Source organism: Melanostigma gelatinosum, assembly GCF_949748355.1.
Source record: "Melanostigma gelatinosum genome assembly, chromosome: 19".
NCBI classification, from domain to species: domain Eukaryota; kingdom Metazoa; phylum Chordata; class Actinopteri; order Perciformes; family Zoarcidae; genus Melanostigma; species Melanostigma gelatinosum.
Window position 1 is genome coordinate 19,046,956 of NC_136652.1, and position 16,107 is coordinate 19,063,062.

Sequence of the window (16,107 nt, forward strand, 5' to 3'; positions counted from 1 at the left end):
GCAGCCCTGTCCTAATGACTTTGTTCAGGAATGCAGTTATTGAAGCCCTGCCAACTCCGGTGCAGAGCAGACTGGAGGATGTGGTGGGACTGACTTCAATGCCTCACAGACAATTCCGTGACCACGTGGTACACGCGATTGAAAAATACAGGAAGGATGAGGAGAAAATTAAAGAACAAGAGAGGAATTTGCAGCGAAAGTTAACACAGCTGCAACTCACTGACTTACAAAATAAAAGTAAAATAAAGACGCAAGCTCCAATGGTAAATGACACTACTAACCATGCAATGCCAACTGCACTTGAGGCACAACCATCACCTGTGCAGCCACCCGCTGTTGTCAATGTTTATTCACAACAGCCAAATCCACAACAACGAAATGGAGCAATGAGACCTCCGTTCACTCGCCCTCGCTGGGAAGGTCAAAGAGGACCACCTTCTTTTCAAAATGGACAAAGACGTCCACCACAGAGGGAGTGCTGGGGGTGTGGAGAAACAGGCCATTTCCGAGCCAATTGTCCGAGATCACAGCCAGGCACAGAGTGGAGAGAGGGGGGTCGTGGGTCTCAGTCCATGCAACGTGGAGGTAGAGGTCCTGTCAATCCATGGGCAGGTCCAAAATATGGTTACTAGGGGTGCCCAGAGAATCCAAACGGGGAGGGTCAGCATCCAATTATCACCATAGGAGCTGATAAAGAACCCATGCTACAGGTTCAATTAGAAGGCAAGCCAACACCGATGATGGTTGACACTGGAGCTACTTATACATGCGTAAGTCCAGAATATGCCACACACCTCCCCTTGTCAGGCAAATTTGTTAAAACAGTAGGATTCTCGGGAATGACACAAATGATTCCATTAACAGCTCCAGTGAGATTAACAACTGAAGGTGGTGAAACTAAAATTCCAATTTTAGTATCTGATCAAACTCCAATCAACTTGTTGGGAAGGGATGCTCTGTGTAAATTACAAATAAAAGTCTGGTGTTCACCTGATGGAGTATTTGTTGATAGATCCGGATTGGATTTTCAAATGTACACACAATCTGAATGTGCAAAAGTATATTGGCTAGGTGATGTTATGGAACCTATAACAAAGGTATTCAGCCAATGGGAAAAACTAATTCGAGCCCAAATCCCAGAAGCAAAGCAACCATTATCTGACTATCATTGCACAATGTTCTATGATGCATCATGCAGTTCGGTATTTGAGAAGAAATGGGATGAGAGAACGAAAAATGTGACTGTTGAGTTGGTAACACAGGATATTGTAGTAGGCCAACAGGGGGCAGCACTGAGCGTGCAACCAAATTCATTCATTTCAGAGTGGTACGCTGTACCAGAGTCGGTTCCACATATCACCCTATTGGTGAATGAACCGTTTGAATCAAAAGACCTCGGTCCAATGATGCATGTTGCTACACAGATTGAGTGGCAAGAAACAGACAACCCACTAATTTTTTCATCACAAGATAAAAAGATGATCAAAATCCTTTGTGGAACATCAATGATGGCAAAACCGCAGGTAGTAACGATACCAACGCGAAAAATACTAAAAACGGCAACTAAAAGTGAAGAAAGCAGAAACACTTTTATGGAAGACATGTTGACGCACGTGCCAGATCAAGTGTGGTCAAAGCATGACAGTGATGTAGGGTTGGTAAAGTCTGCCAATCCTGTAAAAATTGAATTAAAACCAAACGTGAAACTGCCGTATCGCCCACAATATCCTTTAAAGCCTGAAGCTGAAGAAGGGATAAGTAAGACAATTGAAGGTCTGATAAACGCAGGAGTGTTGGTTGAGACATACAGCAACTGCAACACTCCCATACTACCAGTGCCAAAAAACGACAAATCCAAATATCGACTTGTGCATGACTTGCGAGCAGTAAATGATGTAGTACAAGATTGGCCAGCCGAGGTGCCAAATCCACATACACTCCTCACAAATGTGCCACATAATGCTAAATTTTTTACAGTAATTGATTTGTGCTCAGCATTCTTCAGCATTCCATTGGCTGAAGACTCTCGACATCTGTTTGCCTTTACATACAGAGGACGAAAACTCAGTTACACACGTATTCCACAGGGCTTCAAGCATAGCCCTCACGTGTTTAATCAGATTTTGAGACAGGATCTTGAAAATATTGTTATTAATAGCACATTAATACAGTATGTTGATGATTTGTTGATCTGCTCATCGACAATCGATGATTGTCATCGAGACTCAATCAAAGTACTCCAGAGTTTAGCAGAAGGAGGACATAAAGCCTCTCTGTCAAAATTACAGTACTGCCAACCGCAAGTAGAGTATCTGGGGAGAATGATCTCCCATGGAGCCATTGCAATGTCACCCTCCCAGCTAGAGGGAGTGAGTAAAGCGCCACGTCCTCGAACAGTGGGCCAGTTAATGACATTTCTAGGAATGACTGGATTTTGTTCCGAGTGGATTGAAAGCTATGCTGAAAAAACTGCTCCACTAAGAGACATCATGAAGGAGGCAGGAACCCAGACGTTAAGAGCTCCGTTACAATGGACAGACAAGTCCTTGGTAGCATTTGAAACAATCAAACAAGAGATGCAGAGAGCTCCGGCTCTTGCAACACCTGATTATGACAAACCATTTCTGCTTTATGTATCTAATCGACAGGACATGTACGTTTCAGCAGTATTGATGCAGGAGACGTGTAGGGGTCGTCCAAAACAACCGATTGCATATTACAGTACAAAACTGGACAATGTAGCACAAGGGTGGCCTCCATGTTATCAAGGGCTGGCAGCAGTGCATTATGCATATGAGAAAGCAGCAACGGTAACGATGGGGTATCCTGTAGTCATACACACACATCACAAAATCACTGAGTTGATAAACCAAGGAAAGTTTGTGGTGACACAAGCAAGGTGTTTGCAGTACATGCCGCTCTTGACATATCCTGATGTGACAATAAAGAAATGTACAACTACAAATCCAGCAAATGTTATTCCATTTGAATTTGAAGGAGAGCCACATGAGTGTGTGGCAGAGACAATGAAGTATACCAAGTTGCGACCTGACCTAGAGTCTACTCCGTTAGTAAACGCAGATGTGACGTATTTTGTGGATGGGTCCTGCTACAGGGACTACTTAGGTAATCATGCCGGATTTGCCGTGATTGAGCAAATAGGCAGTGACTTTGTGACTGTGAAAGCTGAAGGTTGTGATCAGCCATGTTCAGCACAGCTAGCCGAATTAAAAGCATTGACTGAGGCGTGCAGACTCGCTAAAGGCAGAGTCGCAAACATTTACACTGACAGCCAGTATGCACTAGGCGTCACACAACTCTTTGGAGCATTGTGGAAACAGAGAGGTTTCAGAAAAACAGACGGAAGTCCAATACAGCATGAAAAACAGATAATGGACCTGATATCAGCAATGATGGGCCCGACGAGGCTTGCGATCATTAAATGTCAGGCACACCGGAAAGGGAATGATGACATTATAACAGGAAATAATGCTGCAGATGAGGCTGCAAAAGCAGCTTCCAAGTGTAAAGTAGCTATTCTATCACCAGTGGTGTCACTGGAGCCTGTAGTCACGCCCGAAGACATTATCCAGATACAACAACAGGCAGACCAAAGTGAACATAAAATGTGGATGCAAAGGGGGGCAACGATTGATGATAAGGGGTTGTGGAGAACACATCAAGGATTGTTGGTAGCACCTGTTGCATTGTTGACCATTCTCATTTCAGAATCGCACAGTGATGATCACTGTTCGAGGGGGGAAGTCCTGAAAAGATTGAGGAGACAAGGATATTGGTCACCATTTATGCAAGCAATGGTGGATGAAGTGTTGAACCAATGTGAAATCTGTGCTCAAAATAATGTGCGCAAAAGCATAAAAACACCTGTGGGACACATCCCTGTCCCAGAAGGGCCATTTAAACACTTAGTCATAGACTATGTGGACATGATAAAATCAGCATATGGAAAGAGATATATGCTAGTGGTAATTGACCGATTCAGTCGCTGGGTGGAAGCAACTCCATCAAAGAACCTAGGAGCTGACACAGTTATTAAATTTCTGACTAAGGAAGTCATACCAAGATTTGGCATACCATCGGAAATAAGTTCAGATAATGGTTCAGCATTTGTGCAGAAAGTAGCCAAGGGGATTTTACAACAGTTGAGAATCAAACAGAGATTGGGCGCCGTGTATCATCCACAAAGCCAAGGGTTAGTGGAACGGATTAACGGAACACTAAAGGCAAAGTTGAATAAGATCTGTGCTAGTACTACGCTAAACTGGGTAGATGCATTGCCACTTGCGCTAATGAGCTATCGCATGCAAACTCACAGAAGCACGCACTTAACGCCGCATGAAATGCTAACAGGCAGACCTATGCCAGCACCTCAACTGAGGGGGCCCTACAAGGGGCCCCCACTTGAGCAACTGCAAATAGAGTTAAAGGACTATATGAAGCAACTAACTGCCATACATAGATCCATCTATTTACAGGAGAAAGGAAAGGAGCCGGGGGCCGACCAGAAACCAGAGAAACCAGTGGTTCCAGGGGACCACGTGTACATTAAAGTCTTCAGACGAAAGTGGCACGAGCCAAGACGAGAAGGTCCCTACAAAGTGGTGCGAGCGACGCCAACAGCTGTCCAGGTCGAGGGAAGTACAACGTGGTATCACCTGAGTCATTGCACGAAAGTCCAAGACAAGAATAAGGACGGTGTAAAGTCAGAAGAAAATGACAAACAAGGTGAGCCTGGAACAAATGTTGACACTAATCAGCTTTCTGATATGGATGCTGTCGGGAAGCATGGGACAGGAGACGCTGACGATGGAGAAACCTGCGATGACGTCAAAGAGCATGCAGGACAGCGGCCAAATGATGACTCAGCCATCCTGGAAGAGAGCCAGATACCATGAATCAGTTGAGTACGATGCAACCACATATATACCATCCCATGTTAGACCGATACCTATGCCAGCATTGTCATTAAAGCTCAAACCAGCACATCAAGTGTTTAGACAGTTGAATGCTAAAAAACGTAGAAAGAGACAACTTCACCCCATGTGGGGATGGGAAGAGGTGATAGAAGACCAAAATGTAACTGCCAAATTGACAAATAAGGAAACGAACGGTACAACTCCATCTGCTAAAATAACCAAAACCAATCCAACAGTTATACCATTGATGAACCCTATCGACAATAATGATAACCGTACAGTTACCCCCAAGTCAGTTAAGTCTGAGAGTGAGATAAAGGTAACAACCGTTATCACTACAACTTTAAGAGTTAATGTGAGCAGCGGTACAACCGCCGTTACAACTACTCCAAAACCATGGCCAATCAAAGTTCCAAGCACTCCTGTGCCTGTGACAGAGCCAAGTGAGGTTAGCACAAAACCAAGCCATTCGTTAGTAACAACAATGGGAAAACAAGTAGACACGATGAACACAACAGTAATTCCTAATGTAGTAACGAACTCAACTACCGTTCCAACAGTAAAGAAAGCTGAAGGAGCTACAAAAATAGGTAAAAACATGAGTTATGATTATGATAATTATGACAGTCATGACCCAGAGGAGGGATGGAACAGAACAGTAGATGATGTAGAAAACTCAGGGAGACAATTCAAGCCAATGCAGAGAAGTTTTAAAATAACAGAAGATGAAGACTGGGAGCATGCTAATCAGAATGGGTGGTATAGATGGGCATGGTACTCAGTAAAAGAGATGATCTCGATTGAATGCATAATGTGCTCAGAAGCTCCAACAACATTGCCTATAGTAGTCGCAGAAAAACATACTTTCAAAGAGTGCGCAAAGACACAACAGCATGAATGCAGAGAGGGAAGATTCATCCCCAGAGAAGGGTTGGCTTCAATCTTCAGACTTCCTATGTGTGGTGTTCAATGTAGACTCTTGTATGGATCCCAAAAGAAGCACAACTACTTAGATCTGTATCCTGCATATCAGCTACGAAATGCATGTGCAGAATTTATGATTTCCACAACACAGAATGAGCCTCCCACTAATTATAAAGTAGATCAATTACAAGAATATGAATGTTTTGCCAGTGGTGGATTTGCATCAGACGAAAGAAGGGTTGACTTAGGTAATACTACCGTGTACTGTAAGGTAACTTGGGTGGTGTCCTGGTTCCCACAGGCTAATATGACTTCTTTGTTCATCAGGAGACCAGTATGGTATGAAAACCCAATATCACTTGACCAAAATTGTGATAACATAACTATGACCATTCCCACTCTTCATTTGTTGAGTGAACAAACAACAGGAATAGCCGACAGCTATTGGATGTGTGGTGAAAATGTTCTACTAAATATTCTGCCGCCCAGATGGGTAGGGCTGTGCGCGTTAGTTCGAATGAGATTACCGGTAGTGGTAATATATAACGGGGCAGGGGAAACAATTAAAATGATGGAAGTGCCCGACGAGAAGCGTAGGTATAAGAGACAAGCCACACTGGACCAAAGTATCCAGTTAGACGCTATAGGACAGCCTAAAGGGATTCCAAAGGAATTTAAAGCACAAGATGAGATTAAGGCAGGATTTGAATCTATATTACCCTGGATTACTATCAACAAAAATGTTAACTGGATCAATTATATCTACTACAATCAGCAGAGGTACCTGAATTACAGTAATGAGGCCTTTAAGGGGTTGGGTGAGCAGCTACACCAGACCAGTACAATGGCATGGCAAAACAGACAAGCATTAGATTGGATTCTAGCTGAAAAAGGTGGGGTATGTCAAATGTTTGGGAAACAGTGTTGTACATTCATTCCCAATAACACTGCACCTGATGGGACATTTGCTGTTGCAATGGGGAAAATTCGGGGTTTGAGACAGGAAGTTAAGGACAACGCTGGCAAGGGGGGGTGGTCATGGGATTGGTTAGACCAAATTTGGGGACAATGGGGGTCTGTGTTGGTAAAAGCAGGAATTGGCGCACTAATAGTTTTAATTGTGGCTTTTCTATTGGCATGTTGCATCGTACCCATCCTGAGGAGACAGTGCCAGAGGAGCATGGACAAACAGATGGGTGTCATGGCAAATCTCCAACTGGCTCAGATGATGAACATGATGACGATGGAGCGAGGGACAAAGGCCCAGTTCGCTCAAATGGTGGTTGGACGACCGGACCTGTTTCCGGACCTGTTTCCCATTCCGGACTATATGAAGGAAACAGGACTTGGGGGCAACTCACCATAAGAACGAGAGCCCGAACTTTGTTGAAAGTACACACGTCCAAAAAACACCACGTCACATGTTTTATCATCTGTCCAAACTATTTCACTATAAATTTGAATGTATTGTAATCAGATATTTCTATATTCACGTATATTCATAGTCATGATTCATATAATCAGTGCACAAGTATTATAGCATATAGGTTTATCACAGACGTTGCATCTAATGAATACTGAAACATTGTTCAATATTTTACAGAAATTAAATGTGTGATGTATCTGTTAATACATGTTTGTAAGCAAGAACAGATTCACTTCATACCAAAAAGGTGGTCGCTTGGCGGGAAAGGACCATAAGGGAGTTTTTCCTGCAATGCAATCTGTGGGTTTTTTCGCCCTTATATGAAAGTGAATCTGAGCATTGAATGATGTTATTTGAATTATTTTACGAACTCAAATGTTCTGTATTGTATTGTTACTGTATTGGTATATAATCAATCACATATAATTTACATAAATCACTTGTGTTGTTGCAATGCAGTCAGGGATCAAAATTTTAGGTTCCAGTTTCGCCAATTGACAAAAGTTATAAAAAGTTAGGATGAGGGTTAAGAAACCCTCAGAGGAGGGATGTGTAGAGGAAAATCAACATTAGAACTGAACTGAACTGAACTGAAAAACAAGTTACGTAATGTGTTATTCTCTGTTAGTTTTTGGGAAATGATTCTCTAGGACAGATAAAGAGTGACCAAAACAACCCCTTACATGGAGTTGTTTTCTGTGAGAACAAATAGAAACCACCCAGATCAGAAGTCCAGACGTGTCCTGTATTGATTGAACAGACAGGTTTGACACAGGTTGAACAGACCTGTGTCAAGCAGGTCTGACACGGCTAAAAAGGCGTACATGTAAACTATAAAAATGTTCCTCGGACAGTCAGATTTTGAATCTGTTTCTATATGCCACGTCGTATGTTCGAATGTGCAATAAACAAATTCCCGCTGGATTGCAAACTCCGATTCGTCCTGTCTCCATCCTCATTTACGCTTCCACAAGACCAGAGAACTGCTGCCAGGTCTGGCTAGCTCTAACAGTCCGCTGAAGCGCCTGTACAGCAGCTGACTCGAACAGCTCACCAGGCTCCACTGGGACAGTATGGAGGGTCCTCCTACATGTCTCAGATAGGGGTGACTGCGCCAGCCAAACCTGGCGGCGAGTCTGAACCAGGGTGGACATCATCCATCCACGTTCCCTCGATATGAGCGCAAACGCCTGCAATGAAGCATCACTGAGCAGAAGCGTCGAAGTAGCCCGCTGCAGAGAATCTGCGAGGGAAAGCATGAGGTGGGAGAGGGAGTTGTCGATACGGTGCACAGCGCTGCTGTGTCCTAAGCCCTGGATAGCAGGTCATCTTTGACCCGACATTGGGTCGAGGGCACCTGGCATCGGGCCTCAGAGTCTCCTCAGGGGAAACTGATGGACGCCATAGTCGTCGAACTGGCTGGCATACGTGCAAGGCCAGATTTGCCACCTCCTGCATGGTCTGATGTAAGGCGGGAGAGAGCCCTGGTGTCTCCACCATGCACGCAACTCCCTCAGATATTCCTCGGAGGGAGGAACAGAAAAGGTGGTGAGGGCGGGAAGGTGCCTGAAGAAGGCACTCACAGGTGGATGCTCCAGCTGCTGTGTATGCCCGGCGTGCAAGCGCCATACCAATGACCAGGGTAGGTTGGTCTGGATTCAGCTGCCCTGACAGGGGGAGGTAGACCTCCCGCATCAGGTGTTCCACTTCGGCCAGCCTAGCAGACCTTACTGCTCAAGGCGTGATGCCGCAGGTCCTGCCTGGGTTCTCCCTGCTAGGGCAAGAGGTCAGGGCCGTCCTCCGGCTGAAGAGGAGCTATACAGGTCCTACAGCCGGGAGAGTTGAACATGGCCGCGATTCTGGTGGAACCCTTGTCCCACTAGTTTATGCGGAATTCCCAATCAGTCCGAGCGAGAGCGCTCTGCTGAAGGTTGAGAGAACAGGCAGGGGGCAGTCAGTGGCGAGTGATCCTTCGGACACTCTTCCCTTAGCCAGCCGCTGCGGATATTGGTGACCCACCAGTTAGCCTGAGCGAGAGCACTCTGCAACTGCGGAAACAGGTCAGGCAAAGTCCTTATAGTGAGAGGGGCGAGGACACTCTCTAAGCCCACTCTCTTCACTAAGATAGTTGCCGCAGATATTAGTGTCCCCCCAGTTAGCTTGAGCGAGAGCACTCTGTTACCGTAAAAACGGACAAAACAGACCACAGTCCGTACAGTGAGAGGGGAGCGAGGACACTCTTCACTAAGATAGTTGCTGCCGATATTGGTGTCCCACCAGTTAGCTTGAGCGAGAGCACTCTGCCACTGTGGAAACAGGTCAGGCAAAGTCCTTATAGTGAGAGGGGCGAGGACACTCTTCACTAAACTAGTTGCTGCCGATATTGGTGTCCCACCAGTTAGCTTGAGCGAGAGCACTCTGCTACTGTGGAACAGGTCAGGAAAACAGTTCTCCTAGTGAGAGGGGAGCGAGGACACTCTCTTCACTCGGATAGTTGCTGCAGATATTGGTGCCCCACCAGTTAGCTTGAGCGAGAGCACTCTGCTACTGTGAAAACGGACAAAAAACCCACAGTCCTTACAGTGCGAGGACACTCTCCACTTGGACAGGTGCTGTAACTCTTGGTGTGCTACCAGTTAGCCTGAGCGAGGGCACTCTGCTAACTGATATCCGCTACCGATATGTCCATAATGTTTACAACAATCAATGGACACACAGAGTATTAGCTTAGTCTAGTTAGCCGGAGCGAACTCGACAGCCGTAATGCGTCAAAACCATCAATGGGCACAACCTCAATGTTGATTTAGTATAACTAGCATTCACCGAGTTAGCCTGAGCGAGCACATTCCGCTAACTGTGATCGTTGTAATGCTACAAAGTTGATGGCCACAGCCCCAGTACCAGCTTTGTTTATCTAGTTTCCCACTGAGTTAACCTGAGCGAGGACGCTCTGTTAACTGTGACAGCCGTAAGGATACAAAGTTGCTGGACGCAGTCCCAGTCTCAGCTTTTGTTTAGCTAGTTTCCCACTGAGTTAACCTGAGCGAGGACGCTCTGTTAACTGTGACAGCTGTAAGGATACAAAGTTGATGGCTACAGCCCCAGTATCAGCTTTGTTTAGCTAGTTTTCCACTGAGTTAACCTGAGCGAGGACGCTCTGTTAACTGTGACAGCCGTAAGGATACAAAGTTGATGGACGCAGTCCCAGTATCAGCTCTGTTTAGCTAGTTTCCCACTGAGTTAACCTGAGCGAGGACGCTCTGTTAACTGTGACAGCTCTGTTAACTGTGACAGCCGTAAGGATACAAAGTTGATGGACGCAGTCCCAGTATCAGCTTTTGTTTTAGCTAGTTTCCCACTGAGTTAACCTGAGCGAGGACGCTCTGTTAACTGTGACAGCTGTAAGGATACAAAGTTGATGGCTACAGCCCCAGTATCAGCTTTGTTTAGCTAGCCAGCTAGCATCCAAGTTAGCCTGAGTGAAGACACTGCTAACTGCGAATTACGTCAGATGTAAAGATTAAATCTCCATGTACACAACGCCAATGCGGACTAGTGTCTCACAAAGTTTGCCCGAGCAGGAACACTCTGCTAACTGTGATAGCCGTAACACTGTGAAGGGCGGGCCGACAGCGTAATTCTACGCTCTCGTTAGCGCGCCACTCGATTACTAGAGCGGAAGCGCTCTGCCAACCGTGGAACAAACAACTGTTATAGAAAACAATGTTAATCGATCTTACCGATTGCTGTCATCACGACTTAGCTGACCCTTATCAGACTGGTGACGACCGATGATAGGGGCGGCCACCAGTCCGGGGCTCGATGTCCGAACGGCGAACACACCGTTCCCTCCGAAGAGGGACAGCTCGTCGCAGCCTTTGGAGGGCGAGAGAACCGCAACTCCGACCGGTAGTCACAAGGCTACAGCGACGAGCTCTAATATGTCTTGATCGTAGACACATCCTTGTTTAAGCTACCATGGTAGCTAACCTGCGACGCGAGAAGAAAAAAAGGACTGAGCTCAGGATGACACCGGAACTTATAGATGACGGTGGTCATCCGAGGTCACACGTGACTTTGTTGATATAAATATTCGACCTGCGCATGCGCGAGACGGGATACATCCAGTGTTAAGCACTGCCTCTGGCGGTCAGTAAGGATGAAATAGAACCAGTAATGCTCATAGTCAGTGTGTCCAGCTGTGGTGTTTAATCAGGAGGTGAAGATGATGAAGGTGTGTGAGTCCTGCTCCAGCCTTCTGTCAGAGGATCAAAGAGGGATTAGCAGCAGGAACGAGGAACAGTGCAGGATGTGTTTGGACACATTCCAATAACACGTCAACCTTCTGTAACCTTCACACGGATGGTTGTGGACTCCCCTACACTTAATTATTCAATTACAGTTGATTTCTCATTAGTTTACCCACCTTTCTGTTAACCAGGACATTGTTGTGGGCAGATTCCTCTGCTCCAGTGTGCTGTGAAATGAGCTGATGTCCTTGTTGTGTGGTGTTTGCAGACGGGCGCGGCCCAGTCTCTGTCTCTGTCTGAGGATATGATCTTCTGTGGCTGCGCTGACGGAGCGGTGCGAGCCTTCAGCACCGTCGGCCTTCACTTTGCCGGCACGTTGCCGCGGCCGCACCCCCTCGGCTCTGACGTCTCGGCCGTCACGGAGGCCAGGTGAGGAAGAGCTCAGGAGTAACACAGCCGTTCCCTTGGCAGGGATCCACGGCAGGATCACATGCTCTCATCTCACGTGGCTCCGTTTCACAGTCTGAATGCTAGAGCTGTCGTCTAAATCAAGTATTTTAAGCTCATTGTATGTTACTAAACTGCACCACACATTTTCCAAGTCCAGACACAGATATGATGGGAATATTGTATTATACAGGGCTTAAAATGACTGAAAGAAATTGTTTTCTTTATGATTCAGCAGGCATACATTTGGCAATTTCTCTGCTGTGTTTATGAGCAATACTGCTGGTTGAATTATTCCGTGGGCCTTCCCTGCCCCTGGTCAAAATCTATTCCTATTTTTACAAAAACATCTGTCGCCGATGTTCCATTATCTTTGAATATGTATTCCGACCTCATTCCCATCAGCCACCTGTTTTCCACCAAGACGGACGGCCGTTACCCAGACGCCATTGCTGTTACCTATGACCCCGTCAGCCAGTGGCTCAGCTGTGTCTATAATGACCACAGTGTGTATGTGTGGGATGTGAGGGATGTCAACAGGGTGGGGAAGGTGCACTCTGCCCTCTTCCATGCTGCCTGTGTCGGGGACCTGGAGGTAAACAAGGGAACGATACACACCTCTTTAACCCCGCATGACGCATGCAGTGTGCCTCTAACCAGCACCTGATTCAGTGTCGTTAATAATTATACAATGGATTGAGTGTTGCATTGGCTGGTTCAATACCACCCAAGTGCCAAAATTGGGCGGCCTTGGGCAGTTCATTTCTCTACTGAATCCAGGACCAATTTGGAAACACTAAATGGATATTATTATTAGATTCTGCTGTTGAATGACATTGAATACGCTATATGTTAATATTAAACTCTTACTTGTGTATATGTTTTAACTTGCTAATCACAGGCAATAAAAGGAGTTTTAAGTTTTTATTCATTCACAATGAGCATTTCTTTACAATCAACAACATGCATTTGAAATGGAAAAGTGCCAGAGATAATTACTTCATGCTCCATACTGAATTTAAATCAATGGCCCAGCGCTGGAATTCTACATCATTTATATTCCCCTGAACTCCCTCTCAACGAAACTCCTTCTCTCTTGCCCGTCCTCAGATGTTCCCAGATGTTCCTGGGGAATTCGGTGCTGGCTTGTCATCAGGCGCATTCCTCAGTTGCTCATCTGACAACACCATCAGGCTGTGGCGCATAGACGACACGACGCAAGCTCATTCTCACTCTCAGAACATCCTCAGCTGTGTGAGTTCATCTGAGAAGAAAATAATTCACATTTCGGAAGCTCACGAATCCTCCTCCTGATGGGTCATTTCTCTATCCGTGTCATTGCTTTTGCAGGATCTCCTGAATATAATCTACATAGACGGAAACACTAGTGCCTTGCAGGATCCAGAATGTTTGACAAACATGAATGCAGACAAACAAGGAGATGGACAGACGGCAGAAAGCCGGACCGGCATCCGGACCATCTGTGTCAGTCCAGACGGCAAACACCTGGCATCTGGAGATCGCAACGGGATGCTGAGGTAGGACAAGAAGGCTTAAACCGAGACTGATGACTGACTGAGGTGACCTCCATCCTAAAAATGTTTTTTTAATTTATACTCTACAGGGTTCATGACCTCAGGAGCATGGAGGAGATTCTGAAAGCGGAGTCCCACGATGCTGAGATCCTGTGTCTGGAATACAGTAAACCGGAAACAGGTGAGCGTGTGTGACAGCGTTCGTGATTATGATGATGCTTGAAGAACATGCGTGCGTCGGCTGCGTACACGATCATGTGATTAATTTGTCTTTTTGGTGTCAGGTCTGAAGCTGCTGGCCACAGCCAGCAGGGACCGTCTGATCCATGTCTTGGATGCTGAGGATGACTACAGTCTGGTGCAGACACTTGATGAGCACTCTTCCTCCATAACAGCCGTCCGCTTTGCTGGTGAGCCACTCGAGACACTGTCAACATCTGACAGCTAATCTTTGCTTAATCCTCGCTTTCATCTCCGTTCAGTGCCGCTCGTTTATGATCGCGTGCAGCGCTGCTTGTTTCGATAATACACGACAACTATACATGTGTTAGATGGAGCTTTGTTTGTTTAAGTCGTTTCTGTTGTTTGCACACTTGCATCAGTTATTTTGAATTTGGTTTCATTTAGTCTGTCATTTTTTAAATCTTCTGTGTCTCGAGACTCTTCCTTACATTGGAGAAAAGTAGCTGACTGATGAACGCCGGCCTTCAGGCCTCAGTCAGGATTAAATATTTCTTTGTTCTTCAGCCAGTGACAACAAGGTGAGGATGATCAGCTGTGGGGCAGACAAGAGCATCTATTTTCGCACTGCACACAAGGTAAGACACGTCTGAGCAAGATGCAATCCGTCAGCTCTCACCATCAAAACATGCATCTTCCCACAGGTAGAATATCTAATAAACACGCATACATTACTTAATGCTTGTTGTTGTGTAATAATTGATTTGGCGAGAGTTAGATGAGAAGATCAATGTCACTCTTAATACTTAAAATCTTGTTTTTTATTCAAACTTGTCCTTTACAGAATGAATTATTACATATGAAGTTATGTAGTTGTAGTTGGGGGATATGATAGTGACATTCAGTTCCCGAAATGTCAAACTAACCTTTTAATATGATAAAGTCATTTGTCATTGCTTTTGTTATCATAATCACGTGACATCGCGTTTCATAAAAGCAATACACTATTTGAGGCTATATGCTGCAAACTGCCTGGTTTCTCCATACTTGCTGCTTCACTCTGCGACAGAGGAACACTCTGACTAAACAGCAGAGATTACTTTGCTAAACCCAAAAATAATTTCCGAAACATTCTGATAATTATTTCTGGCCATAAATAACTCAATGAGGAGCTAATCTTGGTTCAGCATTCCCTGCTGCTTCATTGCTTTTGACTACAATGAACTATGAATCAATTGATTCCTCACACCGAGGACTCACTTTGGAGCTCAACAGGAACACAATCTGTTCAGCTTGTGTTTGTGAAAGCAACTCGACAGCATGTACCACTTGGACTGCAGGTTGTTTGCTTTCCTCTAGATCTGCTTCTGGGTCACTGCGACAATCGTCTGTCCGGTCAGAGTTGTAAAAGTTACAACATTCTTCGTAAACTTAAGACGCAACAGAAAGTGTAAATCAAACCGCTTGAGGCTATCCTTTTGTTCCAGCCCTCCATCAAGCTGCTGAGCTTTAATACTGAATCTTACTTACACAAGCATTTTAGCACATAGCGTTTTTGCATTCTGCAGGTTCTTTTTTTTAAGTGTCGTGTTGTCAGAGTCGAATGTATAATCAAATGTCTCTTTGTGTTTTGGGGTGTTTTCCTGCGGTTTTTGTGATGTTTGTGATGTAAAGCAACTGTAGGTCCGTGCTCGAGACACATTTCCCCTCAGAACAGTTTACTCAGCTCCACCTTTCTGTGTGTTTCACAGACTGAGAGAGGAACGGAGTTCAGGCGTTCCCACCACGTGGTGAGGAAGACCACGCTGTACGACATGGGTGTAGACCCCACCTGCAAGTACGCTGCTGTCGGCTGTCAGGACCGCTGCATCAGGTGTGTGTGTGTGTGTGTGTTTTTTGAAGGTCCGTGGGGTTTGCAATGGGGAGCAAAGACTAATTTTCTTTCCTTCTGACTGCAGGATTTTCAACATCAACAGTGGCAAGCAGAAGAAACTCTACAAGGGGTCGCTGAGTGAGGACGGCAGTCTGCTCAGGGTAACATGTTTCTCCATAGTCTGTCCTCCACATGCCGTTCCCTCCCTGTACATACAGAGTATTGACTCTTTTGTCCTCTCTCCTGGCAGGTTCAGCTTGATCCGTCAGGTCAATACGTGGCCACCAGCTGCTCCGATAAAAACATCAGCATCTTTGACTTCTACACTGGGGAATGTGTGGCCACTATGGACGGACACTCTGGTAACAGAACACACACACACCCTGCACCTCACATACACATATTTTATGATGTCAACCTGAGCTGTGAGGAAATTACACTTTTAAAGCAGCAGGGAATCTGTTGCGTACAATTAACCCTTCCCTAAGTCCCGCCCCTCCAACACAGACTGGCCAATCGTAGCGTAGCATCGTCC

At 45.5% G+C, this 16,107-nt stretch overlaps 1 protein-coding gene across 1 annotated transcript in view; it reads left to right on the forward strand.

Annotated features, from left to right (window-relative positions):
- Positions 1–16,107, forward strand: part of LOC306792903 (mitogen-activated protein kinase-binding protein 1-like) — a gene marked incomplete at both ends in the record, with an annotated part of 38,830 nt that overhangs the window by 13,183 nt on the left and 9,540 nt on the right. Inside the window, 10 exons of the mRNA XM_079290272.1 lie at positions 11,806–11,966; positions 12,390–12,579; positions 13,095–13,238; positions 13,335–13,522; positions 13,609–13,700; positions 13,804–13,929; positions 14,267–14,337; positions 15,451–15,572; positions 15,658–15,733; positions 15,823–15,934. Of these exons, the coding sequence (XP_079146398.1) occupies positions 11,806–11,966; positions 12,390–12,579; positions 13,095–13,238; positions 13,335–13,522; positions 13,609–13,700; positions 13,804–13,929; positions 14,267–14,337; positions 15,451–15,572; positions 15,658–15,733; positions 15,823–15,934 (1,282 nt within the window). The remainder of the gene's footprint in view (positions 1–11,805; positions 11,967–12,389; positions 12,580–13,094; positions 13,239–13,334; positions 13,523–13,608; positions 13,701–13,803; positions 13,930–14,266; positions 14,338–15,450; positions 15,573–15,657; positions 15,734–15,822; positions 15,935–16,107) is intronic.